General features: G+C 36.3%; 2 protein-coding genes across 2 annotated transcripts; both read right to left on the bottom strand.

Moving 5' to 3' along the window:
* Positions 1-1,426: 1,426 nt before the first annotated feature.
* LOC141643814 (acetyl-coenzyme A synthetase, chloroplastic/glyoxysomal-like) lies at positions 1,427-9,433 on the bottom strand. The gene is made up of 18 exons (XM_074453130.1): positions 8,851-9,433; positions 8,265-8,408; positions 7,926-8,081; positions 7,687-7,809; positions 7,185-7,353; positions 6,376-6,458; positions 6,002-6,103; positions 5,836-5,924; positions 5,558-5,648; positions 4,632-4,745; positions 4,020-4,096; positions 3,859-3,937; positions 3,596-3,664; positions 3,323-3,498; positions 3,174-3,230; positions 2,385-2,475; positions 2,168-2,266; positions 1,427-1,948 (listed from the first exon to the last, which is right to left on the bottom strand). The coding sequence occupies exons 1-18, from the start codon at positions 9,037-9,039 to the stop codon at positions 1,763-1,765; spliced, it is 2,094 nt and encodes a 697-aa protein (XP_074309231.1). The 5' UTR covers positions 9,040-9,433; the 3' UTR covers positions 1,427-1,762.
* Positions 9,434-12,771: 3,338 nt separating this feature from the next.
* On the bottom strand, positions 12,772-19,627 carry LOC141643815 (OVARIAN TUMOR DOMAIN-containing deubiquitinating enzyme 12). The gene is made up of 10 exons (XM_074453131.1): positions 19,540-19,627; positions 17,479-17,705; positions 17,269-17,342; positions 15,334-15,388; positions 15,186-15,260; positions 14,711-14,784; positions 14,547-14,595; positions 13,912-13,996; positions 13,366-13,422; positions 12,772-13,076 (listed from the first exon to the last, which is right to left on the bottom strand). Exons 2-10 carry the CDS (start codon positions 17,635-17,637, stop codon positions 13,033-13,035), a joined length of 672 nt encoding a protein of 223 aa, XP_074309232.1. The 5' UTR covers positions 17,638-17,705; positions 19,540-19,627; the 3' UTR covers positions 12,772-13,032.
* Between the last annotated feature and the right edge of the window lie 6,923 nt (positions 19,628-26,550).

The following is a 26,550-nucleotide window of genomic DNA, read 5'->3' as shown; positions in this document are numbered from 1 at the left end:
TGCTGGTCTTCTTAAATTACTCTATACTTCAATTTAACTTACAATAAACCATATAATTGACTCATTCTTCTCATACTACACTCAGGTGACCGACTACCTCTTTAACAAGTCATCCTCTCCTCCTCCTTGAAAACTTGCCTATTACTCACCCAACCTTAATCCATCATATCATTCCTTTTTTCATTCACAAATTTAAGTCCCAGATTAATATTTCATCTCAACGACATTCCCTACAAATCTGTTTTGTTCCCAACATCCCTTCTTTTTTCATTCACAAATTAAAAGAAATCCAACAAATGTTTCCACATTTTTAAGTAAACAATAACTCCCAACATCATGATATTCCTTTATCAAACAAAAACCAAATGAAAAGATGCAATCTTTGGACTTAAACTTTGCTCCGGTTTTAACATAAAAGATGCAAGATTGTTGTTTGTTCTTCTCAAAGGAATTTGAAGCGAGAGTGACGATGTATGACCAGCGAGCTTGAAGCGAGGAATTGGATGCGTTGTTAATTTGTTATGTTTGTGAATGGAGAAGGACGCTGGGGTTCTCTTGTTTTTATAGGTGATGTAGTGGTGGTGGTGAGATTTAATTCAACAAAGTGGAATTTGCCCAGATTTGGGTATTTGTGTTTTAATTGTGGCGCTGATGATAGTTAAAGCTCTTTAATTTGGATGCTTCTTAAATCATTTTCGTTTTAATCTGCCTATTTTCGTTTTAATTGTGGTGATAGAGAGTTATATTTTCATAAAAGGAACTTGCCCAGATTTGGATTTTTGATGGTCCGAGTTTTAATCTGGGTATTTTGTTTCTATTCGGGGAAGAAGAATTATTGAGTTTAATGGTGAATGGTAGGTTATGGAAAGAAAATGGAGGGTAGTTGGCATTTTAAAAAGTCGGGGATGGATTTGGAAGGAGAAGAATGGTGGCTTAGGGAAGAAGAAGAAGAATGTGGGATCCACACTTAATTTTACCTGCTGTCACAGGTTAATAAAGGGACAATTCTATTAAAAGAGAAAGGGTGAAATAGTTGGGTATAATGGTAGTTAAAACACAGTTAGTAGTATTTTGAGAAGCACCCCAATAGTTTGGAGTATTTTCGTTAAATAACCCTAATAATAATAATAATAATAAGAAGATGATGATTATGAAATAAGAATAATAATATTAATGTTGAAATAAACTGAACTGAACTGATCTGAATTGAACTGAACTGAACTGAAATGAAATGAAATGAAATTAATGGAGCTGAACTGAACTGAACTGAACTTATTAGAACTGAAATTAAGTCCAAAAGAACAGGGCCTTAGTTTCAAAATTATGAAGGTGAAGATGAAAAGAAAAGTAATTAGCACATTTTGCAAGTAAACCATAACACATTTATTTTAAGAGTTTCGTGTTCTCCAATAATTTTACAACCACATTTTGCAAGTAAACCATTACATTTATTTTCATGCTCACAAACTAATAATTTTACAACCACATTTTGCAAGTAAACCATTACATTTATTCTCATGTTCACAAACTAATACGATGCAAACAATGAATTGAATAAACTCTCTTTCGATGTGATTTCAGTTCAAAAATGAGGTAACATAATTAACAAAAGCAACAATACAATGGACTGAAACACAAAATGAACCTATGTAATTTCGCCTGCATGATTTTGCGGGGTGTCTTCCTGAACATCCGAAATCAATCCCCTGTACAAATGCCACGTCGAAGTAGAATTTGTCAACAACAGGTCGACTTGAAAGTTTTATACATCGGCAAGGGCAATGAGCTGATCAACAACATTTGGTTCGGCTAAGGTGCTGGTGTCACCAAGTTCATCTAGCTGTCTTGCAGCAATCTTCCTCAAAATCCTTCTCATTATTTTACCACTCCTCGTTTTTGGAAGTCCTGGTGCCCAGTGAATCTTATCTGGAGCTGCAAATGCTCCTATCTGTCCGTTTTCCAACGGTTTCTAATGTTAGTTGAGCCAATAATCATACATTGAAAAGGCCGGTAATCATACCTTGTTAGAAGTAGTTTTGAGGGAGAACCACGGCAAGCCGGTAGGTTTCACATGACATAAGAATGAGACATCTTGAATGTGAACTAATTGCATGTTCCAAAATTTACTACAGGTCTGGGGGAGAACGATGGCAAGCGGAAAACTAACCTGCTGACGTACGCTTACGATAAGGCTTTTTCGAAGCTCTTCACTGTAAGGAACACCCTCTACCAAGGTAACGAATGCATAGATGCCCTGCCCTTTAACCTGACAAAAAAAGAAGACAAGAAATGAAAAATAAAATTAGAAAAGAAAAAGATAAGGATTCGATGCAAATAAACCGAAGTCGAGCCGAAAGAGAAATCTGTTTAATGTGTAAAAATACCTCATGCTCAACACCAACAACAGCAGCCTCGGCACACTGTGGATGAGACACTAGGGCGGATTCCACTTCAGCAGTACCAATACGGTGACCACTACATAAAACGAACAAAAAAGGATCAAAATGCTTAAAAAGACGGATGTGTATGTCACATGTAAGGTTTCCTTGTGTGTCGGCACGACCTGTTTTACTCGGATTTGGGTACGGGTATCTGAAATGAGTAATATCCAAGTATATTACTCCACATAAACTTTAGACACAATGATTGTCTCCTATGTATCCCAGTGTTGACTCGGCACGATTCTTTAGACCCAAGGACCGTCTCGGGCGTCTCCTATTAATGAGGATATGGGTGTAAGTAGGGACTAGGGAGTAGGGACACACCCTCAAAGTTCAAAACAAAAATGCAGTTATAAAATTAAAATATTTTAAACTTTTAGAGTAAATAGGTAGATGTTTGATTAAAAATATCTTAAAATCCTTGAAAACATTTCATTCAGAGTTTCTTCCTCTAATTTTTGCCATGCAGAAATTCCTTTTTTTTTTTGGCTCTTTTAGAAGAAGTTGTTGGTGTCGAACATGGTATGGCCCCAAAAGCGAAGTGTTGAAGTAAAATGGAACTAGAACAAGATGCTCCTTTCGATATGACACAACACTTTTGATGTTTTAGTTTAGGCCAGAAAAATGATTGTGAGACCACGACACGCACTCACATCCGATGACTAAGCAGAGTCCGAGTAACAGATCATAGGCATACCGCATATGACACCACGTAATTTGACACTACCATACCTGACATTGATAACATCATCTACTCTGCCAGTGAGCCAGTAGTAACCATCTTTGTCCCTGAGTAACACACGAAATTGTTCCACCATCAACAAGTGAAACAAAAGCCAGGTATCCTTTCAAATTTCGAGCTGACAAAAATGCAAGCGTACCTACTACAACCATCACCGGTAAAGTAATAGCCTGGAAATGGCTTGAAATATGTTGTCTCATATCTTTCATGATCACCATATAAAGTACGGAAAGCTGAAGGCCATGAATGCTTGATACATAGATATCCACTACACTCACCTTCAATCTCATTACCCTTCTCATCAACAATGACAGGCTGGAAGTAGACGGATGTAATAATTAGAACCAACTTCACGCGTTGGTAAAGAGGTTGAGAAATAAAAGAGTACAAATAGTAACTCTCAAGACACTACCTGAACTCCAAAGAAAGGAAAAGTGGCGGAACCTGGCTTCTGTGGCCAGGCACCAGGTATAGGAGTTAACTGCGGGTTAAAACAAAGACAAGTCAGTACACTCGTATAACAAAAGTCAGCAAGCACCATTAATGAGCTTTGTATGAGACCAAACCAGACCTTATGTATTTGTCATTCAATTATAGGGTTAGTGGCTTCGTCTCAGACGCGAGTTCTTAAAATGACCGAGAAAACAAGATGTAATGATAAAAAAAACAGCGTACCATAAAGCCACCGGTTTCAGTCTGCCACCAAGTGTCAGAAATAGGGCATCTCGAATCTCCGACAACATTGAAGAACCACCTGCAAGAAAGAATTACAAAAGGTCAATAACTCTTATTTAACCACCATCATCATAGAGAGAAAAGAGCCATAGTTGGTTAACCTCCATGCGCTGGGATTGATTGGCTCTCCTACACTTCCTAGAATCCGTAATGATGTGCGAGAATAACGAGTCACATGCTGCATTAACACCAATGGGTATTAAAAGAAAAACTGAACGAGTTCATTAAAAAACAGCTCTTCCTGTTTGTAAAGGAGCAACAGGACAACAGTTAGAAAAGGAGGTATTACCTCCGTCACATTTATATTTTCCCATTATATATTTAGTTTTCTACCGATGCCAACTTTTGAGCATAAATTTCACAAAGTATATTTGGATGTAAAAATGTAGAATTTTAAAACAACCAATTAATCGATATGCTATACTCCGTAATATTTAGAGAAAAAACTTTTTTTTTATTCTAAATAAGCTTCTATATGAAGTATAATATACTGCGGAAATTTCGGTCAGACATTGTTTGATTGTCAAAGTCAAACAGGGAAAATATAAATGGGATGGAGGCAGTACTATACTACAATATTTTAAAGCAGCATTAAAGAAGCCTGCCATCAACATTACAATCGCCTGAGTATGGTGAAAGAAAATCTTAGCAAGAACAAGAGAGGTTGATTGTACTTTTATAAGATATGAAAGACATTTTGACATAGCTCTTACCTCCTTGCCCTCACGCATGAGAGATCTGACTAGCGTAGGGGCAGTGTAGAATATACTAACTTTGTATTTATCAACAACGTCCCAACAACGTCCGGCATCTGGATAAGTAGGAGTCTACAAACCAATTATCAACCATAAGTTTTGATTAGGCATAACTCATAATTTAGCATGAACACAGAAGTATAACTTAGCAACTGAATAGTAACACGATTTTCAGGCCTATTTCCTACATTTTTTGCCAAATTACTCCGTTTTACGGTCATTTGTTCCTGCTGGTTCAGGTTTTGCCCCAAGGAGTTTGAAATTTGAATTAACATTACCCCATTTGTAGATAATAGAATATAAAATCTTAAGCAACAAATTTAAGACTAGCAAACGATTAGGTTCAAAGAGTAATTGACAAAACCAGAGCGCAATAACCATCAAGAACCTATTGAACAGAATGAAAAGGAAAAAGGAAACCTGCAGAACATCACTTTTAAGGCAGAATGAGAACAGTAAATGGTGAATTGGTTTGCCATAAGAATTTGTAATATCTGAGTTTTCTTTTTCGTCCAGCAAACATGATAGCACATTCGTAGTTCACATAAGTTGTAATTAATGTGTGTATTTTTATTCGGAACCGATAGCTGACAGTGTTCTACAGGAAACTTATACTGAATCTACTTCCGGCATGATTGCCCAGGAAGATCAGCATAAACTTGATCAAAGAATAATGACAGAGATAAATTAAATTCAAGGAACTGAAGAAGCCGCTATCAAGAGTTTAAATTAGAACACCATGTTTAAAATATGTATTTCTGTGGTTAGTTTTCTGCAGGAAAGTATTTCAATTTTACAGATAAACAAGGATAGATCCAATCTAAGAGCAGCAAAAATTATACATATCTATCTAAAACAAACTAAGGAAGAGGGACGGTAATTACCCCTTCAAAAACAATACAGCTTGCGCCATTGAGCAAAGGACCATATGTGACATAACTATGTCCAGTAATCCAGCCACAGTCTGCTGTGCACCTATGTCATGATTGGGAATAAACAACTTCTAAGAAATTCTGCTACATAGTACAGTCGACCATAGATGCACAATCGAAATTTTCTCAAAGGGAAGTGTTTGTTAAGAAAAAAAAAAAAAAAAAAAGACAAAACAGATGATAGATAGACATATAACAATATTGCATCTGGGTTACTCGGACAATCTTACCAGTAGACATCTGAAGGCTTGTAATCAAATGCATACTTGAATGTTGTTGCGGTGTAAACCATGTATCCTCCTGTTGTATGCACGACACCCTACAATAAGACCCCACGGATTATATAAGACATTGACCAAGCAAAAGAACCAATTAAATAAATGATAACATTGTTACCTTAGGTTTTCCGGTGCTTCCACTAGTGTAAAGCAGGAACAACGGATCTTCGGCATCAACCCATTCAACAGCACAAGAACTGGGGTACTTTGGAACAACATCCTACAGAACCGAAAGGATGTCAAATCGACTCTAAGTTGTCATGATTAGTAAACCACTTGGAAATGAAATGCTACAATTTCCCTTTTCCATCTAAATAGGTTAATAACTTAATAGAGTCAACGTATATGCTACTTTTTTTGAATACAGTGGAAACTTTCTACGGTAATTGCAAAATCATGCCCATGAAAAGAAGCACATCGCGCATTGTACGAATAACACGATTGTATTATACAGGGAAATTATCCATAATCTGACAATAAAAGTCTACTAACCTGCCACCAGATATCTCGCCCTTCCTTCCATTTGGTATTTTCTCTTTTCATTGCTGATTGGTTTTCATATGTCAAGCACACATCTGTTTCAATGAAGTTTCAGGGTAATAATCATTGTCCAGATAATAGGAGCATCATCTCAAAATTTAAGCAAATCTATATAAAAGATGATCGCGAAAGATACAAGTATGGATTGAGGATTAAGGGAATGTTGTTGATTAGGGGAAGCTATGGTGAATCAGAAAATCCTCTTTGTCATGCAAAGATGCAAATAATTAGAAGAATACCTTTACAATTATCATGTCATGTTGAGTAATGAAAAAACCAAACAATTGAAAAAGTCCAAAAAGATGCATCACGCATGACACGGGTCAAAGAGTGACTCAGGGTACAAACCAATTGTACAATGAACTGATGAAGTGGCTAAACAAGCTACTTTAGACTAATCATGGGTTGGAACAGTAACCAATGATCGATCTACTAAATGAACCATGCAATCCGCATCAACAGATAAACATTATAGAAAACTGAAGTGTGCTATTTCACCAAACACAAAAATACTCTATTAATTATCTTAGGCTACTTCACCATACAAACAAAATATTAGTTTTCTTTTGTTTTATTCAAATCATAGAAGTCAATTGAGTTGTCCTAAACCTACGGGTATTATGGAAAGTATGCAACTGTGCAAAACCACGCCGTTGTGGTCTTTTTATCTCATTAAAATCATTCATTTGATTGAAGAAGGTAAAAGGCTCAAAGGAGTGGAAGCTGTTAAAATAGTCACCAAGAAAATGATCAGTGTGTACCTACGGAAATGCCATTCTTAGCTGAATCATCTAGAGCAGCATCAACAATATCTTTGAGCCCAATGACCTTTGCTCCTCTTTTTACGGCATTACAGGTCAGGACCACCTTTGGCTTGCAATCCACGATTCTCTGAGAAAGAGACTCTGCAGAGAACCCAGCAAAGACAACCTAAACATGAAAGTGATGGCATCAGCCATAAAGCCGTAATTCATAGAATAATACCACCGAAAAATTGTACTCCGTCCAATTTTATTGACCCTATTTGACTTTGGCAATCAACCTATAAGCCAATTATGATCATTAATTTGGCATAACATAAATAGCGATATAATGTACAACTTGCCGTTTTGATTCATCACGAAAAAAACTGTTCTCATATCGACATTTCATTTCTAAATGTTGTCACTATCGTAAATTGCGAAAAAATATGGGTGAACATGGACATTGTTTGACTAATAAGATAGAGATTGTACAAGAATAAGAAAGGAAGTTATAAAGTACCGAGTGGATAGCCCCAATACGAGCACATGCCAGCATTGCAATTGGCAGTTCCAAGAGCATGGGTAAGTAGATAACAACAGCATCACCCTTCTTAACACCAACATCTTTCAAGTAATTCGCTAGCTGTCACAAACATACAGATTGATTGGATTACAACCTCCACATAAACCATCACTCCACACAAACCACTAAGCTCTTCCGTTTGTAACAAGCCGAAAGAAACAAACTTCAACAATCACCTGGCAAACTTTCTCCAGAAGCTGGCTATAAGTTAAACTGTCATCAGAACCCAGGTCATTCCCTTCCCAATACAATGCAATTTTATCACCATCACCGAGCTCCACATTTCGGTCCAAGCAGTTATAGCAAATGTTGGTGAGCCCACCTTTAAACCACTGTCCAGATCACAAATTTACTAAAATCAATAAACCTTACACTACTAGTACTCGAAATCGAAATTTATACCCAAGTTACAATCTTTTTTTTTTTTTTTTTGAAAAGCCCAAGTTACAATCTTTTGGTTAAAGCTATGAGATCAAGTTTAACACACAAAAATACATTAATCATTAATCACTGACCTCAATGCTAACATTTCCGTTTCTCACATCCAAATTCTCTGAACAAACATCATCTCCCCATTTCAACTTCCAGTGAAATTCTGATGCAATGTCTGACCAAAACCCTGATGGATCCTCCACTGATCTTTTATACATCTCCAAATACTACACATTCCAACAAAAACACAGCATTCATAAACATTGAAATTTGAAACCCGTCATATTTACCCTATGCTCCCTCCGTCCCAATCATTTGTTTACCTTTGATTAAAATACCCGTCACAAATAATATAAAAGATAAACAAATAACTGAATGGAGCGAGTAATATTATTCAAACCCATCATTCTATATTTAGCCAGAGGATCAAATACTCAAATCCCAATACACATCACCAACATTAACAAATCAAAAAAAAGCTGCCCACCAAATAAAATTTACTGAATATTCTATTAAATTCCACACAAATCATATACAGTAATAAGACGATTAAAATACACATTTATTGCCATCAATAATTGAGTTTTTTTTTTTTTAATATAGAACACTGTTTCACACTGTACGATCTTACATAATAATTATTGTAAATTCCAGAGAAAAAAAATGGACCTTGGAAGAAGAAGGGACATTGGCAATTGAAGAGAAATCATGACTGGGGAAAACGAGGTCGTTTTGTTCAGTAGCAAGAGCTTCTCCAAGAATGACGGAATTTAGCTGCGGAATTTTACCGGCGCCAGAAGGAAGCGTCTTAAAAGACTCAAGATGTCGGAGATGATTTTCCGTCGTTAAAGTTCTCATTTTTCCGACAGATTAACTAAAATTTGCGACACTCTATTGGTTAGGTTGGAAAATATGAGTGCTCAGATCTCGAGATTGCTGATTAGAGTATGGTGGGTTGTTGGGTGAGATGAATTTGGCTTTTAAATGTTCCATGATGATCCTGTGCTGCAAAATCGGTAATATCTATGACCCCAATTATTGTTCTAAATAAATTACGACGATTACATTGGTTTTAACCTTAAAACGTGTCAGTAAATTTTATGATGGATACATTGATTGGTTGATCCGGAATTTGAAGGTCAACAAGCACAAATTCTAGAATAAGACGGTCTTTTTTTAAAAAAAAAAAACATTGATTGATTTATTGTTATTAATAAAAGAGTGAAATTCCACTGTGGGGTACGCATGCGGTTATTTCGGCCTTCGAGGGGAAACCCCGTTGAATAAGTGGACCCTGGGCTTGCCGGTGTCTGGGTGTCCGAGGGTTTGCTCGCTCCTTGGATCAGCCTGGTCGGCCTTCGTGGGGCAACCCCGATAAAGCTGGGGCTGGTAGCTGGAAGAGGGATTCTCCCTTTGCTTGCCAAAAAAAAAAAAGAGTGATTTTTATACAAACTGAGGGCGTGAGACGTAACACACAATAACAACCGATCAATAAAAACGGTTAAACGTGAGCGTTCTATTCTATTGGTCTAACAATTCATTACTCCGCTTACATAGTTGCATGTCAAAGAGAATGAGGATAGTGACACGATCTTTCATGATCCCGTCTTATACTCTTATACTCCGTAAGTCATAACACTATATCAGCCAAAATGTGTGAGAAGAAAATAATTATTACTTTCTCCATTATTTATTTTATGACGTTTTAGATTGAAGCACACAAAATAAGGCATGCATTTATTCTACTTTTTTAATCTCTTAATTCACTTTTTCTGCACCTTTTTTTGCACGTGTCCATAAGAAAGAGTGCATTGCTTATCATGTTCTTTTCTTTCGTGCATTCTATTGGCTCATATAGAGATTTCATGTGACCAAAACATTGGGAATTGGAGAGTTTTAATGATAGAAGGGCTAAAACGACAAGTATAATGCAAAAAATCAAAACACCTAGAACGACATATAATAAGTAATCAAAACATTGGGAATTGGAGAGAGTCCATATAATAAGTAATGGAGGGAGTATATTTGCGGAAATTCTTTTTTAGTTTAGCCATTTGTTATTCAACAATAATAAGACGCCTATTTATATAATTGCTTAATATTTTTGATAGTTTTTCTATTAACTAAAGACAAATTAGACATATTAGTACAAAACATCTGATAAAATTATATACAGTACGATATAAAAAGAGACAAATAATAAAAAATGATTTATGGGGGAAGTACAGTAGGTAATTACTAATTAAGGAATAAGGACCATAAAGGTTTGGAGGGAATGGTGATTGGATATTTTTGTAAAGTTTGGTGAGCAACAAAAAATTGAAAATGAAGTAAAGCAGGGGATGATCCACGAGGTCACTAAAAGTCATGCACTGCAACGCAGTCTCGCACGTGACCATACATACACTCTCAATATCTCATGCACGCCCCACGAGGTACCAAACTACCAATGGAACGGACTACGGACTGTATATCAGTAATGTAAACCCGTTTTGGAAAACGGACGTTTACGCTGATGCTTTGACGGTCGTAAGATACAATGGAAGGAAAATGATTATTTTTCGATTAAATGTGAATGTTTTTTTGATAGAAGGTAAATATACTAGTTTATTATTAAAAAGTGACGATTTTAGTGATTATTTTCTCATTGTAACTAATACAAGGGAAAAAAGTTGTAAACTCGATTGTACTATAATTAGTACAAGCGACCAATTTTAAGATTTTTGCGTCATAGTTTTGTCTTAAAGCTCGATAACTAATATCTCAAGTTTTGTCTTAAAGCTCGAGAACTAATATTGGAGTAAAACGTCAAGGACTCGATTTTGGACAGAATTGGACTCGAAATAGGCTGTATTTGTGACTAAACAAGGATATGACTTAGACGAGATCACGAAGCAAGTCTAAGACTAGGAATCTCGTCCAAGATCACGAAGCAAGGACTAAATTCCGCCCCAAAGCACTAAGCAAATGGAGGGTTTTCCGCACTAAGCAAGAAGAAAGCGAGTAGAAAACTCAGTTTTCAAACTCATAATTTTAATCTTAAACTCAATCTAAATTTTACATAAGTTTAGAGCTCCTTATATAGAGGGTCCAATCTAAACCCTAGCCATACATCCAATATTACATCCAAGGGTCACAAAATGGCAGGTTTGAGGTACAAAAAACGACAGAAATAAGGCCTTACAAAGCCTTACACAAACTGAAATGAAAAGGACAAAGCAATAGAAAGATAAAGTAAACTAATAGTCCAACCCTCCTTTGTTTGCTTGCTTAACTCCTTATTTATGCAATGTGGACTGGTTTGGGTACTTTAAAAATCGTGTGGGGCTCTTACGTAGCTTCCAAAAGTTCTTTGGCTTTGTTGGATCAAAATAGGGAAGGTTGAAAGCGACATTCAGTACATTGTTCATGTTCCGGGTGTAATTCCAGAGCAAGTATTGTTACCACCCGTGGCTTGTAGAATGATGTCTCGAGTTGGATTCCTCACGTCTCTATCGTTCCTCTCGGCCTCTCCTGCAACAATGAACGCACTGAGGGCTTGGCTTTGTGCCAAGCGTACTCACTCCGACGCTCAAGTCAGTGAACTTAGAGAGATAAGTTGCGTGTTACTTGGCTAAGTATATTGTAGAGAGATAAGGAAGATATTACCAGATGAATAGTGATTCTTAGGTTAATTTGTTGGATCCTTTCCTCAATGAGGGTTGAGGAGTATTTATAGACTTTCACCTTTTGTCACGTAGTGGCCAAGTGGCTAGCAGGTGGAAAGACCGTTCTACCCTCGGCCGATGGACCCATGTCAGGCCGACCGAGGGGTCTTGGATGTGAGTACGCGGATACGTGCCCCGGCTGGCTAGTTGCCTAGCCGAGACCCAAGTGACAGGCCGACAGGTGGCGTCGGCTAGGCTGTCCAAGGTGTTGATTTGCTTTGGATATCTTTGACCTTGCTTAATATGTTGACTCGGTCATCGGGTGCAGAATATGCCCCATCAGTTCAAAACCGAGAACCATGTGTACCCTTGCAAAGATTCCTCAATTAATTCTTGATAGGTACCTCTTTGAAATAAAAGTCCCTAGATAAAAACGTCCCAAACTTACCCAAGATGTAAAATAGGACGGTTGGAACCATGACTTCTTAGACAGATTTGGAGTTAGACCTCAAATTGTGACGAGGTCCAAAACCGGGTGAATTTGAAGCTTCCTCGGGTTGTTTCTCTTCAAATATCTCAAAACAAAATATAATTGGAACTTTTTAGGAAGTTTAGACTTAGGCTGAAAAATAAAATAATAAAAAAAGGTTTAAATAGGGACAGGAATGTTATACAGCTTCGAAATTATAACTGCAAAAAAGCTTTGTACTGTAAAGCTCAAAAATTTGGATTACTTGTAGAGTTGTAGATTACAATCAGTTCAATAATCTTTGTATTGCAACTGACTACCATTAACAATTTTTTTTTTTTTTTTTTTTTTTTTGGTTGGGACCCATCAAACGAGCAACAAAAGCCAACGGTCAGAAAACTACACAAACGGAGCATTCTGGTATTGTACAAAAAATGAATTAAACATACGAGTCGTCGAGTCATAAGAAGTGGATTGGCACACAAAGTTCAGTCTTAAGCCAATAATCTTTTATTCAACAATACAAGTTTTAATCAACTCAGGCTGTGAGGAAATATTCACACGAAGAATCTGACCAGAAAACCACGAGGCCAAATGAATGAATGAATGAATGAATTAAATCCCAATTTATAAGACGGATAATACTAAAAACTGTGTGCAACCTGTGTAACAACATCGACTATACAATCTATATACAGAAGATTATCAGTACTCCATTTGTATCATCACTAGTATTTAGAACAACCAATGTTTCTTCCTTGGTTTGGGCGGAAGAGCCGCTGCAAGATGAATCAACTTGCTATAATTAGTCTTCTTATATTTGAAACATTCATAAATTATAGAAATTGCAAAAATTACTTGACCCAACCCCCCATGTACGTGAACAGATGAAATTGAACCGACCCCAGTCTGACCCCATGCCGACTCTTAAGACTAAATGAGTCCAAAATAATACTACACCCGAGCGCAAAATGACCCAACTCAGCCCGTATGCAAAGAAACCAACAACCTACAAATGACTGACTTTTTTTCCAGGTCTAATAAACAAACCATGAGAAGGAAACAAACCTCGCATATCATAAAGTGAATTATAGTGAACCTCGGACCAGAAACTCAACCATAGCTCTGTTACATGCATTTGAAAACCCTCAGGTGTCATCATCAATCAATTAAATACAAAAAACATGGAAAATGTTCAATGGAAATAATACTCCAAATATAATTTCCTTTGTTTAGTTGAAAGGCTGTTGTGTGATTCGGCAAAAGCTCAACTCAAGGTCAGAGACCAAGCTTGAGCACAAGCCACTTTTCATTGGAACGATCGGAGCCGGATGTAATAGGTCTCAACTCAAATGGTTACATAAGATCAAAGAGGTTTTACTTGGAGGAATTAAAATTCCCTTCATACTTTCTTTCAAGTCCAAGATCATACCACAGAAGTTTCCGGGACAATATTCTACCCCAAACCAAACAAGGCCTCGTAGTATCAATTTCAACACCCTCAATTAGGAAAATGGACATCATGATTCATGTATATAGTGCAACACTCCTTTAAGGTCCTAAATGTAACAAGCATTACTCATTATTAATATCGCACAAAAATAGCAGTATTACCTCGTTGGGGCGGGTGGTTTTGTGGAACAATCTCAATAAAACACGTGTCTCTGAAGGAAGTTAAAAGGCATATTTTTGCAGCAAACTACACAGTAGAGCACAATAGTTAGTAAAAATAATACGCGATATAAAAGGTAAAGACTGAAGCCAAAGTAACCAAGCACAACTGCTGCAAGCAAAGTACTTTAATTTGTCGACTCCGGATTTTTAAGCATGAGCTTTTACCTTTACTTTTTAAAGATAAGCAAGCTCAATGCCTACTAATTCAACTTTTCGTATCCTTAAAACTACACTAATTCATAATGTTTAGCTTCATGGACAGCAACGTTAACTGGTTGGCTGTTGGCACGCGACAGAGTATCTATATTCTAGTACACTGTACAGTGTACACTAAATAAGTTTCGAACACTTGCTGCCTCCTAAATCCTAGGCCCCCAAATACAAGAATTAAATTTTCTGATTTATAAAGCACATTTTGACTATAAGATGACCAAAAACACGGCTCATTACTAAGAATTGTATTTTGTTAATAGGGAACCTTATTTTCAAGGTTAAATTATTTTTCAAGCACGAACTTCTACAAAGCAGAAAACACACATAACTATAATAAGAATCGCATGGAAAAAAGTACTGACCCTATCTGCGGCTGCCTGAAGCGTTACATGGTCTCCCCATTCACCAGATCTGCCACACAGAAAAATTAGCAGGAAACAGAGAGGTGACTGCATAAAAGTTGCAGTAAATTATCACTATCAACAGAATGCAGATAATTCAGAGAGAACTGAAACTGCGATCCTACTTGGCCATCTTCTTGTAATAATGTTTGTACTTCATTGGGATATAGCTTTCATACGAAGACTTCTGTTCCTTTAGCTGAAACAAAGGGGTTAACAGCATGTTAGTACATTTCTGAAGCCAAAGATAAAAGACTAATTCAATTTGCCTCGGAAAGCTTAATTCTATTTACAGGGTAGGAAATACTGTTCAATGGCGGAGCAAGACATAGTTGGGCCTACCCAACGCGATAAAACTAGAAGCACAAAACTCCCTCTCTAAAAGCTTCATCTGCTTCCAGTTTATAACTATATTTACATGAAAGGCATAACTCACAGCACAAAAAAATAACTGCTTAGCTCAGCTCAATAAAAGATATTCGGAACTATTTTGTCTCTGTTAACGTCTGGTATTTTGGTATTTCCCTAAGTCTAGTTCCCTTTATTTTATATCTACCATCACAATTACAATTATCAAACTCAAAATATTGAGGCACATACCTGTTTAACTACTTCTTTACGGACAAACTTGTGATGCTCAGGCGACTTAAACATCTGATCTGAGAGCGCACGGAACTGCAGAAGGTAAAACAAAGCTGCTAAGAATTCATTTACAATCATTTGCAACTAATAGTCGAGCTATACCCACCTGACAATTTCCATCACCAGCGACACGGACCTCAAGGAGACCATAAGCCTGTAGCCTGATAGGAACTAAAGCGAATAAAACTTCACAAACCATAAGAAAGCATGAAGCAGAGACATAAGGTCACCAAAGGCCATATAAAAGGTTTCGCCTTTAACCAGTAGTCCATACAAATGCACACAAAAAAATAGCAATTGTTAAGAGAAAAATGATAAAAGTTTCGAGTTTTTGACAGCAAAAGAGTTGGAGGAAGCCTTTTTTTTCCATTTTCATGATAAAAATAGAATTTCAGTTGTCACTTCTGCACAACTAATTTCTCCAAAATTCACAGAGTTCTCTACTTTGCATATCAACTACTAAACTGATCAACAATGTACCCCAAAACTACATGATCTAGTTAATTTAGGGTACATAGGGATGCAGAAAATAGTTTCTGATCATCCCATTTCATGAGATACAACCATGCAGTAGATTATTTCTGAGCATTGTAAGTTGCAACGGCCCTATCTGACAAACGAGGCTTGCTGTCAACATATAGCATATTTCACCTACACACGACTTTATATCAGGCCTCGGAAGTCTATATGAAATTTTACCAGAGAAGTCCAAACACAAACCATTGCATAGTGCCTGAGTCCACTGTTTGGGAAACCTATGGTGGAACAAAGTGGAATCAAAGGCAAAAGAGTCTAAAGAGAAGGATGTAATATGAACTAAAGTTAATTGTAGACTTAAGGGGGACCTTTGTAGTGCTTGTGATGGAAGGAAACTGGAGACAAAGTTGGCTAAGAGGCGTATTGGACTCGACTGTCTTCAATGAGAGTAAAATTGGTAGACATGATCATTATCAGCCTATCAGGTGGCTACAGTCTACAGGGTATCGCAAAAGGAGGTAATATATTATATATAGCGGGAGTCAAATGCCATATCTCCAAAGTAGGATTACTAGTGGTTCCTATCAGTCAATCAGGTGGGAATACCCAGGCAAAGTGGGCTAGTTGCTCGGAGGTGTTGGGCATGAGAAAAGTGATTTCATGTCATTCTTTAAGGGAATATCCTCAAATCTCCTTTTAAGGTATGATTCAGTAGCAGAAGAATTGAAATATGTTGTCAATTTTCGGCACAAATTGGAAAACTTTCCCTGATTTAAAATGAAGATAGAGGGAGGAAGCCAGCAAAATCCTCCTACTACTAAGAGAATAAAAATTCTCTTAGTTTTCCCTCCAAAAAAACATCTAGCTAAATAAGGTAATAAATAAAATTTTCTTTCATTACATTATTATCCTTTCAATGAATATATTCTTATAAATAAACTCTAATTTTTTAAATAAATTCATAATTATGATTTTTTCATTAAAATAAAATAAAATTGATATTAAATTATAAAATATAAGTTGCTAAATTTTTTCAGTAATGCAATAATTATTACGGTAGAGAATAACTTGACACATGCTTACTATTAGTTTCGTGACAAAAAAAAACATTCACTAAAAAAAAATTACAACTTAAATAAATTTTTTTCTTAGTTTTCCATTTCAATTTTTCTGTTTCATATCAAAATACAATGGAGTGAGTTATGAACTGATAAATATTAACGAGGTGCAAATTTTAAAAGTATAAAACCTCCTATATATTAAGAGAATACAACTTCTCTACAGTTTTCCCTCAAAAGTGCTCAAACTTATATATGGAAACAAATTAGATTTTCATTTATTAAACTAATTTTCCATTTAAAATAATCTATACATAAAAACCGTATCTCCAATTATTAACTTAGTGACGAAAAAAGTTTTTTTAAAAAAATTTGACGTAGTTAAAATATTTTCATAAAAAATATAATTCGCGAGATATAAAATAACTAATACACTAAAAATTAAAAGGTCTATATATACCGCGCATTTGCGCGGGATCTACACTAGTTATATTCAATACACATACCTCTGGAGAAGTCGTTGGTGATCCAAATTGGCATCACTTAAAGTGGGAAAAAAGGAATTTATTCTTGGGACAACCTGAAATAGAGAAGGTATCAAATTACAAAGAAACCGTTAAAATCTAGGTTTCTTCAAACAGAAATAGTCAGGGCAAAAAAAAAAAAACGAATGCTTCGTATAGATAAAAATAAGGATGCATCTGGGAGGATCTTACAGGCACAGGAGCAAGGTTAGAGACACGTCGAGCAACAGCGCCATCTAGTTTAGAATACTCTTCTGTTAACATTAGCGCAATCATCCTATCATCCTTTGTATCCGGCTGACTACTCCATGAAGTTGAGCTTGAACATTCACTTTGGTATTCATTTGTCATAATTCAAGATTGAAAGTTAAAACCTTCTAATATTACCTTATTAAGTTATCAAAAATCGGGAATGTGGCCTGCAAACAAAGATATCCAATCAACTGATCAAAGGTAAGCCATGCAAAAATGGATTGTAAGAAATATAAAGATATCGATAATTTGAGTAAAATAAAATTCAGGAGATGCACAACAGAAAGCAGGGTCACTGCACCTAAGTTAATTAAAAAGTACTCCGTAATAATTAACTAGGGGAACAATTACAGGATATGTCGCATATACAAAACTATCTACCATAATAACATGTTACTTATGAGCATAAAAGAGCATGAGAAGGCTTCCATGTACACTATTTGTTGGCGAACAATCACAGGATAAGTCACATATACACAAGTATCTAGCAAAATACCATATTACTTATAAGCATATAAGAACATGAAAAGGCTTCAGGGTACACTGTTTGTTTCGGCAACACTACAGTCAAACTGTAGAATGCATAATAAAAAGCTCGTATCTTGGCATCCTTCAATCAAACAACAAAAAGCCGCAAAAAGAATCACATAAGCACACTCACTCAGCCAGGTTAAGATCAACAAAGACGCTCCATAAATGCTGTGGAGATAACACTTGAACGAGCAGTCGAGCACTTAAAAATCTAATATAAAGGATAGCGTTATGCTTAACAACATGTAGCTTTCTCAACATAAAGTGAACTAATCAATATCGCCAATAACATCGATGACTAAATTGAAGACTTGATCAACCAAGTTTTATTTTCAAAGGCGCATTGGTTCGCTTAACCAGTAACCTAAAAATGCACGATAGGATAACACATCCACATATCCCGCGGAGAAGAAAAATTCTTTGGAGCTCCATGGCCAATAAGAAGCTTTTAATTTTGGGTTTTCCTACATGGTAAACTTGTGTTTTTTCAAATTCTACATGGTGGCAAAACGGGTTGACAGGTCAGGTTTGGGTCGGGCCAATTCGGGTCGGGTAAGCTCGGGTTTGCCGCATTAACGGGTTAGTTTGGGTCGGGTCCTTTCGGGTATGTTTGTCGGGTCATTTTCGGGTCAAACGGGTCAGGTCATTTTCGGGTCAGTGATTAAGGGGAAAAAGGCATTTCAAGCCTTTGGGGTCAATTAAAGTTATGTTTTGTCGGGTCATTTCGAGTCGGGTCTATGAAAGCTCGGGTCATTTTCGGGTCGGGTCAGTTCGGGCTTCGGGTGTCATTCGGGTGTGGCGGTTCGGGTCGGTCTCGGGTCAGCCTTTTCGGGTCGGGTTGATTTTAGCAGGTCTTATTGGTAACCCTACTTTTGAGTTTTGAGTTAAATGAAAATTGTGTTTTAACCGAGTTTGGTCGTTGATTTGCGTTAACCCTGTGTTTTTTCAAATCTAATTACTTTGTTATTTATGAAAATTGTCGTCAATTTCAATTTTCTCATTGGAATATCTCCACATAAACCGCATTTGAAATAATGCAATGAGAACGCAAATCAACGACCAAACTCGGTTAAAACTCATGACAACGATCAAGAACCCGATCTACGAAGCATTCCAAATCTCCTAAATTCAATTTCATAGGAACGTTTTCCCCAAACTTGGTCAATTTTTTCAATTAATCATCAGATCAAAAACAATTTTGACTATCATTTAAGAAATTAAAATCAAGACACAGCAAAACGCAGCATAAAATTCATATACAAATTGCGGAATTGGGGAAAAGTTGAAACAACAATACTTGATATGAAATTTCCCGCATAAGCAATTAGTTACATCGTCTCACACCGCGTTAGTGCGTTACTATGAGACGGTCTTATTCTATAATTCGTAAATTTAACATTGTAAAAGAGGTCATCGAACAAAAAGAAGAGGAAATTATAGGTAAGACATGAAAATTGGAAAGGAAGTTACCTGAGGCGCGAGTAACAAAATGCGGGAAATTTGACTATGCGGACGAATATCACGAAAGAGTATAAAATGATGTATAATTGGACATAGTAATAACAAGAACTCCGTGCGTATCAAAGGTAGCGGTTAATGGAAAAATAAATGAGGGATGCTGGTTGGTTGGAGTTCCGAATAAAACAATCGGTGTACACGATTTAAAATAGGGAAATGTTATATACAACTTAATGAATTGTATTTAAAGCATTTAATATCCTTTCAAATTTGGTATTAACTTAGAAATTAGAGAATAAATTACACATGAATCAATGCAATTAATGCATATATTAAGTATTTATTTCCTTTTTTTAGTTTCTTAAATACAACCCAATCATAACCCTTTAAAATATCACAAAATCTCATTTTAGTAGACGGGTCAAATATGACCACTTTTATAATAAGGCGAACAATAAGTGGCATGTTGGGGGTGGTCTTATTATAAAAGTGGTAACATATTTAACCCGTCTATATACGGATATATCCGTCTACAATGAGATTAATTGTTAAAATATTTCCATAGTGTATTTTCACGAATTATCGTTTAAAACAGCATATCGTCTAGGATTATAATTCTCTTCATTTTTTCGGGGGAAAATTAATGGTTTCTTACCTCTAATATACACCACCATTAATTACTTAAGTTGGAACTGTTAGATCATTTCAGAATAATATCTAGACAGTTGAGAGAAAATAATAGGGAATAAATGAAGAGAATCCAATTGATCCGTCTAAAACATAAAAGAGTCATGGAATTAAAAAAAAAAGTAAGTAAATACTAGCTAAGTTGGAATAATAGCGTGTTGGAATAATAGCTCTAATAGTCTTTGGGAAATGGAGCACCCCGTGAATATTGTGTTGGAATAATATATACTCCCTCCCAGTCGTTATAATGTTCCCCTTTCGGAATGGCACGATACTTAAGAAAAGTGAATATAAAATAATAAAGGACAAAAGTGGGGTTTGTTGATAGGAGAGAGAGAAGAATAGTTAGTAGTTAAATAATGTAATGAGCTTTGGTAATTGTTCCCTCCAAAAGGCTAACACAAAACTGCACATGCTTAATTAAATTGCTAATCCGTCTTATCTATATTAAGACTAACAGCTAATTATAGTACAAAACTTGGTTGTTTAACAACCATTACATACGGAGACATGCCTCCGTTTACCAATAATACTACGTACAATATTAATAAAATCAAATTACACAAGATTAGTACCTGATTACGAAACAAATTACAGAAATTGAAATTTTTTTTTTTTAAAAAAAAGACGAGAATTAGGTGATCAGAGGACTTCAGTAATCAGTATGGATTTCTCCTATCTTGGCAGACAATTAGGTTGTCCTTGAACCAAAAACCAAAGTGTCAAAGTCTTAATCCATCAAAGCAAGTTGCCTCACATATGAAAATTTGGCACCAAATTCAAATTAGGAGCCAAATATCACAAACATTTCAGTTTTGCGCCCAAATTATCTTTAAAACAGTGTGCAAAGTTCATGGGTATATAATTAGAGGGGCTGAGATCATTTTGCCTCATTTATTTGTGTTGAGCCAAAACAATCCTTTCTAACCATCACATAATTGAAACAAAAAACATTCTCACTATATTCTCAATAAAGTCTGCAAAAAATGAAAAAACCAAATCTAGATAACTTGGAAAGAGAAAGAATCTGTCATCTTTTACTAGAAAAAACCAATGATGGAAAACTAAAACATGGGGCAATGAATGAAGTTGCAAAGACGATTTGGCGTATGCAGAAAAACAGTTACCAAACTTTGGAAACAGGCTAAGATGCAACATGCAGCAGGTCATGGGATAAGTGTAAATAGCAAGCTCAAAGGAAGACAAATGCCTGCAAGAAAGGTGTTTGACACTACAAAACTAGAGAGCATTGAGTTACTAAAGAGGACAACTCAGGAAGGAGTAAGTAAAGGGATGGGTGTTAGTCAATCAACAGTCAGCAGATGGGTCAAGGCAGATCTCATAGATTCACATACAAATGCCATCAAGCCTCTTTTATCAGATAAGAACAAACTTGAACGATTAATTTATTGTCTTTCACACCTTCATTATGATAAACACACAAAACAGTTTATTTTCAAGGATCAAAGTAATGTGATTCACATAGATGAAAAATGGTTTTTTATTACAAAACCAAGTCAAAGATTTTATGTAGGAAAAAAAGAAAGGAGACCTTTTAGATGTACCCAATCAAAAAGATTCATAACTAAGGTTATGTTTATGTGTGCGGTATCAAGACCTAAATATGGTGAAAATAAAGAAGTAATTTGTGATGGCAAAATTGGTATATGGCCATTTGTAATAGAGGTACCAGCTAAGAGGAAATCAAAAAACAGAACAGCAGGAACATTAGAAACAAAGAATATAGAGTCAATAACTAAGAAAGTAACAAAAGAAATGTTGATTTCTAATGTCTGTCTGCTATTAAGGCTAAATGGCAGGATAATACTAGTAAGAATGTTCTGATACAGCAAGATAATGCAAGACCCCATATAACTAACATGGATGAAGATTTTAGAAGGCATGTTAATGAAGATGGGTGGAACATTCAACTAACTTGTCAGCCTCCAAATTCTCCAGATTTAAATGTTCTTGATTTGGGTTTTTTCAGAGCCATTCAGTCACTTCAGCAAAAGGAAAAAGCAAACACACTCCAGCAACTTGTTGACAATGTTATGCAAGCTTATGAACAGTTGGAAGCAATTAAACTTAACTATGTGTTCATTACTTTGCAGGCATGTATGATAGAGATTATGCAACTCAAAGGTGGGATTGACTATCCTATACCTCATATGCACAAATCAAAACTAGCAGCACAAGGTTTATTACCTGAATATCTACACTACAGGAAAAACGCGGGAAACTGACGGAAAAATAAAGCCAATACTGACGGCAATTCCGTCGGTATTTCCCTTTACTGACGGAAATTCCGTCAGTAATCAGGGGTCAGCTTATTTTGTCAGTAAAACACCTCTACTGACGGAATTTCCGTCAGTCTCCCAAATAACTGACGGAACTGTGACGGACAATCCGTCCTTTTTTATAGGTCAATAGTGACGGAATTTCCGTCAGTGTTTAGCATTACTGACGGAATTTCCGTCAGTTCTGACAGACACGTGGCATTCCACGTAGGTTTCTGAAATCACATTAACAGAGGGTACTGACGGAAATTCCGTCAGTTTTTTAGGTTTACTGACGGAAATTCCGTCAGTTTGTGTGACACGTGGCAGTTTCTAGTTAAATGGAAAATGGGGAGGAAAACGCAGCGATGGAAATTCCGTCGGTATTTTAATATTATCGACGGAATTTCCGTCGATGTATTAAATAACGATCAGAAACAAAGAAATTGACTGCTGCCCCCCACGATGCGTTTTTTTGCATCGTTTCAAATCACCCACGATGCCTATTTGCATCGTTTCCAATATAAACAAAACCTGCAAAACACATCCAATCGTCGACCGCCAAGCGGGAATCCATTTTCACGTCGACCGCTAATGCGGGAATCAATACACAACAAAAGAGAAGGGGACGCAAATTGTTTTACATAAAAACATAGTCAAATTTGTACATTGTCTTACAAATTAAACAGAGAATTGTTTTACCATGTCTTTCATACTTACTAGACGACAATACTAACTAAACTAAAGTTCTAACCTAAAGGCTCTAACTTAAAGGCTCTAAGTGTTTATAGGGTCAATAAAACTACCACCAATACCTCCAAACCCGTCATCACCACCCCCAAAGTCATCCCGTCTATGTGGAGTAAATTGTGAACACGTGTTTGGGGGTTGAGATGCTTGCAAATCAGCCCAAGCCTTTCTCATTGCCGCCATTTCTTCAGCCTGTTCACGAACCTGTCTTTCAAGAGCAACTCGAGCGGATCGTTCATCATTCATTTGGGTGGAAAGCTGTGAAATTATGCTAGGAGCATAAGATAAAGACCGTCGGCCAGCTTTGTTAGGAGGAAGATCATACCATATTTGGGCCCCTGTAGGTCCTGTCCCAAACATCCGGTTCTTCTCGTCAAATCCTCCTACAGCCTTGTAGTAGGCCTGAATCTCGTCGGGAGACTGTCCAGGTGGCAATGGCTGCCTCATCTCCTCATCGTCAAGGTCATCAGGATTAAGTCGATCCTCTAAAATTTGGTCAACAGTATCACGCAATGCATTTTCCACGAACTCACGGTAAGGATTCTCACTAGCATTTGTACTAGGTAGTTTCTCACCGTGATACGTCCATACATAATAATTATCGGCGAAACCATACGACCAAAGATGAATTTGAACATCTGCTTTCCTTTTAAAACCTAGGTTTTTGCATTTCTTACACGGACACCTCATTTCACCTAAATTCTTGTACTCACTACTTCCCTCCGCGAATTTAATAAACTCTTTCACCCCATCTGCATATGCTTTCTTGGGTTTCTTTTTTTCGTCTAATCTTTCATACATCCACTGCCGTTCTAATCTTTTCATGTTATTATATATCTACACATTTATATATATCATTAAAAAAGATAATAACCTAACAATAATCAAAATCAAGCATAATAAACAATAATTTAACATTTTAACCAATAATTTAACATTTTAACCAATTGGGTCCTTATCACTCCAACCTAAACCCATCAATGTACGTTTTAAGTCACTAGCAAACATGTACTTGTGATTTATTAATGAAAAAAAATTAAGCAAAGAAATTCCCATCCGTTCTCCAAATACACAATATAGAATAAATAATTACTCTACATATGCATTTAGAGAACATTAAAGGAATTGTCACCAAACTCTTTTCTCATTAACAAATCACAAGCACATGTTTACTACCTAAGTGACTTAAAACGTACAAAGACAGTCCCAAAACGGGGACTATTCAAAAATTACTCCTAGTGAGTAATTTTTGAACGGGTACTAGGTCAATATGAACAATAATTTTAACAATATTAAAAACAAAACATACAACAATGACTACTTTTTCAATTAACAAAAACTAACATAATTTACTTTTCATTTTACATATCTAGTCTAATTCATATTTATTCTAATTAACATTTAACAATAATCTAATTTTTAATAATAAAATTAAATATCTATCTTAACTCAACATGCATACATTAAAAAAAAAAAAAATTATAACTAATAATCTAAATTAACAACATACATTACCAACATACATCCGTCACAACATTGGCTTCTATCCTAAGTCAACATGCATCAACACCAACCCTTTTTCAACAACAATTAAAACAATAACTAATAATCTAAATTAATTAAACTAATTAAAAAATTTAAAAAGAGTAATATCCGTCGCTTTTTCACAATTACGACGGAATATCCGCTCGGTAGAAACCTCGACGATTAAAACAATAACTAATAATCTAAATTAATTAAACTAATTAAAAGGAGTAATACCTAATTAACTTGACCAAAAAAAATGAAAAAGGAAGTGCGGTGGTGGCGGCAAAGGGCCGGCGGCGGGCGGCGGGGCGGCGGGCGGCGGCAAGGGAGGCGGGCGGCGGCTACTATTAACAAAAAAAAAAAAAGATAAATAAGAAAAGGAGAAGGAAAAGGATGAAGGAGAAGGAAAAAGATAAAGAAAATAGAAAAAAAGATAAAGTTAATTACCTTATAGTGATGGCGACGGCGTGGTGGTGTTGGTGGTGGTGGTGGTGGCGCCGGAAGTGGAGGAGGGTGGTGGTGGTGTCGGGTTTTAAGGAGGTTAGGAGGGTTGGCGATTTTTAATTGATTTGGGGAAATTTGGTAAAGTGAGGGGAAAGTGTTCGCGTGTTTTAATTAATAGGGACATCGACGGAAATTCCGTCGATTAAATAGAAATCCTGACGGAAATTCCGTCAGTATTCTTATTAAACTGACGGAAAATCCGTCACTGCTCACTTTATCAGAAAAATAATGCAAGGACTGTACACGTCAGTTAAAGTAACACTACTGACGGAATATCCGTCAGTTTTTTCAAAAAACTGACGGAATATCCGTCACTAGCTCAATTATTGTGACACCCAGTCACACACTACCACCAACTAATAATTGACCATGTGACGGATATTCCGTCGCTTTTTGAAAAAAGCGACGGATATTCCGTCGAATTGTATAGTGTTTTCAAATTTGTCATCCAATTTAACGCGCAAAAGACCATTGACGGATTTTCCGTCGGTATTAAAAGATTACTTGCGACGGAATTTCCGTCACGTTCTTTTTGGCGCCTTTGACTTGGTCAACGCGCCAATAAATACTTGACGGGATATCCGTCGAGAAATCTATCTTGACGGAATTTCCGTCACATATCCGTCGAAGAACCGTGTTTTCTCGACGGCCTCTTTTTCCGTCGAAGGCCGTCGATGCGCGTTTTTCTTGTAGTGCTAACTGCTAACACAGAATTGGTGATGAATTGCATAACATATGTAACAAATCTTGGTCATGCAAGTAGTATTAGTGAACTGGTAGATGAAATAAAAAGTGCAGAAAATGATTTGGAACTAACAGAGCATGCGGGTTGCGGTAAATGACCCAACAAGCCAAATCAAGTTGTTGGTAACATTACAGTAAATGAAGGTGTCGTTAGTGCGGAACCAAGAATGATAGATCAAGGACAAAAACTCGACTTTTTGAAGATAGGCGGATGAATGCATTCGAGTAAACAAAGAAGGAATGATAAATCGAATCAGGCAAGTCAACTTTTTGAAGACAACAAACTGAATGCAATCAGAGTACAAGCATGTAAAGCAGAATAACAGATGTATGAAGACATGCAATTTATGTACCCTTTTGAACTTCGCACAAGTTTTTAAATCGTTTTGGGCAGTTGATGTAAACTGAAGTAGTTAAATGGCAAATGTGCTATGGCAGTAAAACTTCAACATCATTGAGTTTCAAGTTAAGATAACCACAGATCACAATCCATGCATAGCCTGCATCACAATTTCTTATGGTGGCGTAATGC

This window comes from Silene latifolia, chromosome 2 (assembly GCF_048544455.1).
Source record: "Silene latifolia isolate original U9 population chromosome 2, ASM4854445v1, whole genome shotgun sequence".
NCBI classification, from domain to species: Eukaryota; Viridiplantae; Streptophyta; class Magnoliopsida; order Caryophyllales; family Caryophyllaceae; genus Silene; species Silene latifolia.
Note: the sequence above shows the minus strand (reverse complement) of the source record. Positions and strands in the feature narration are given on the sequence as shown.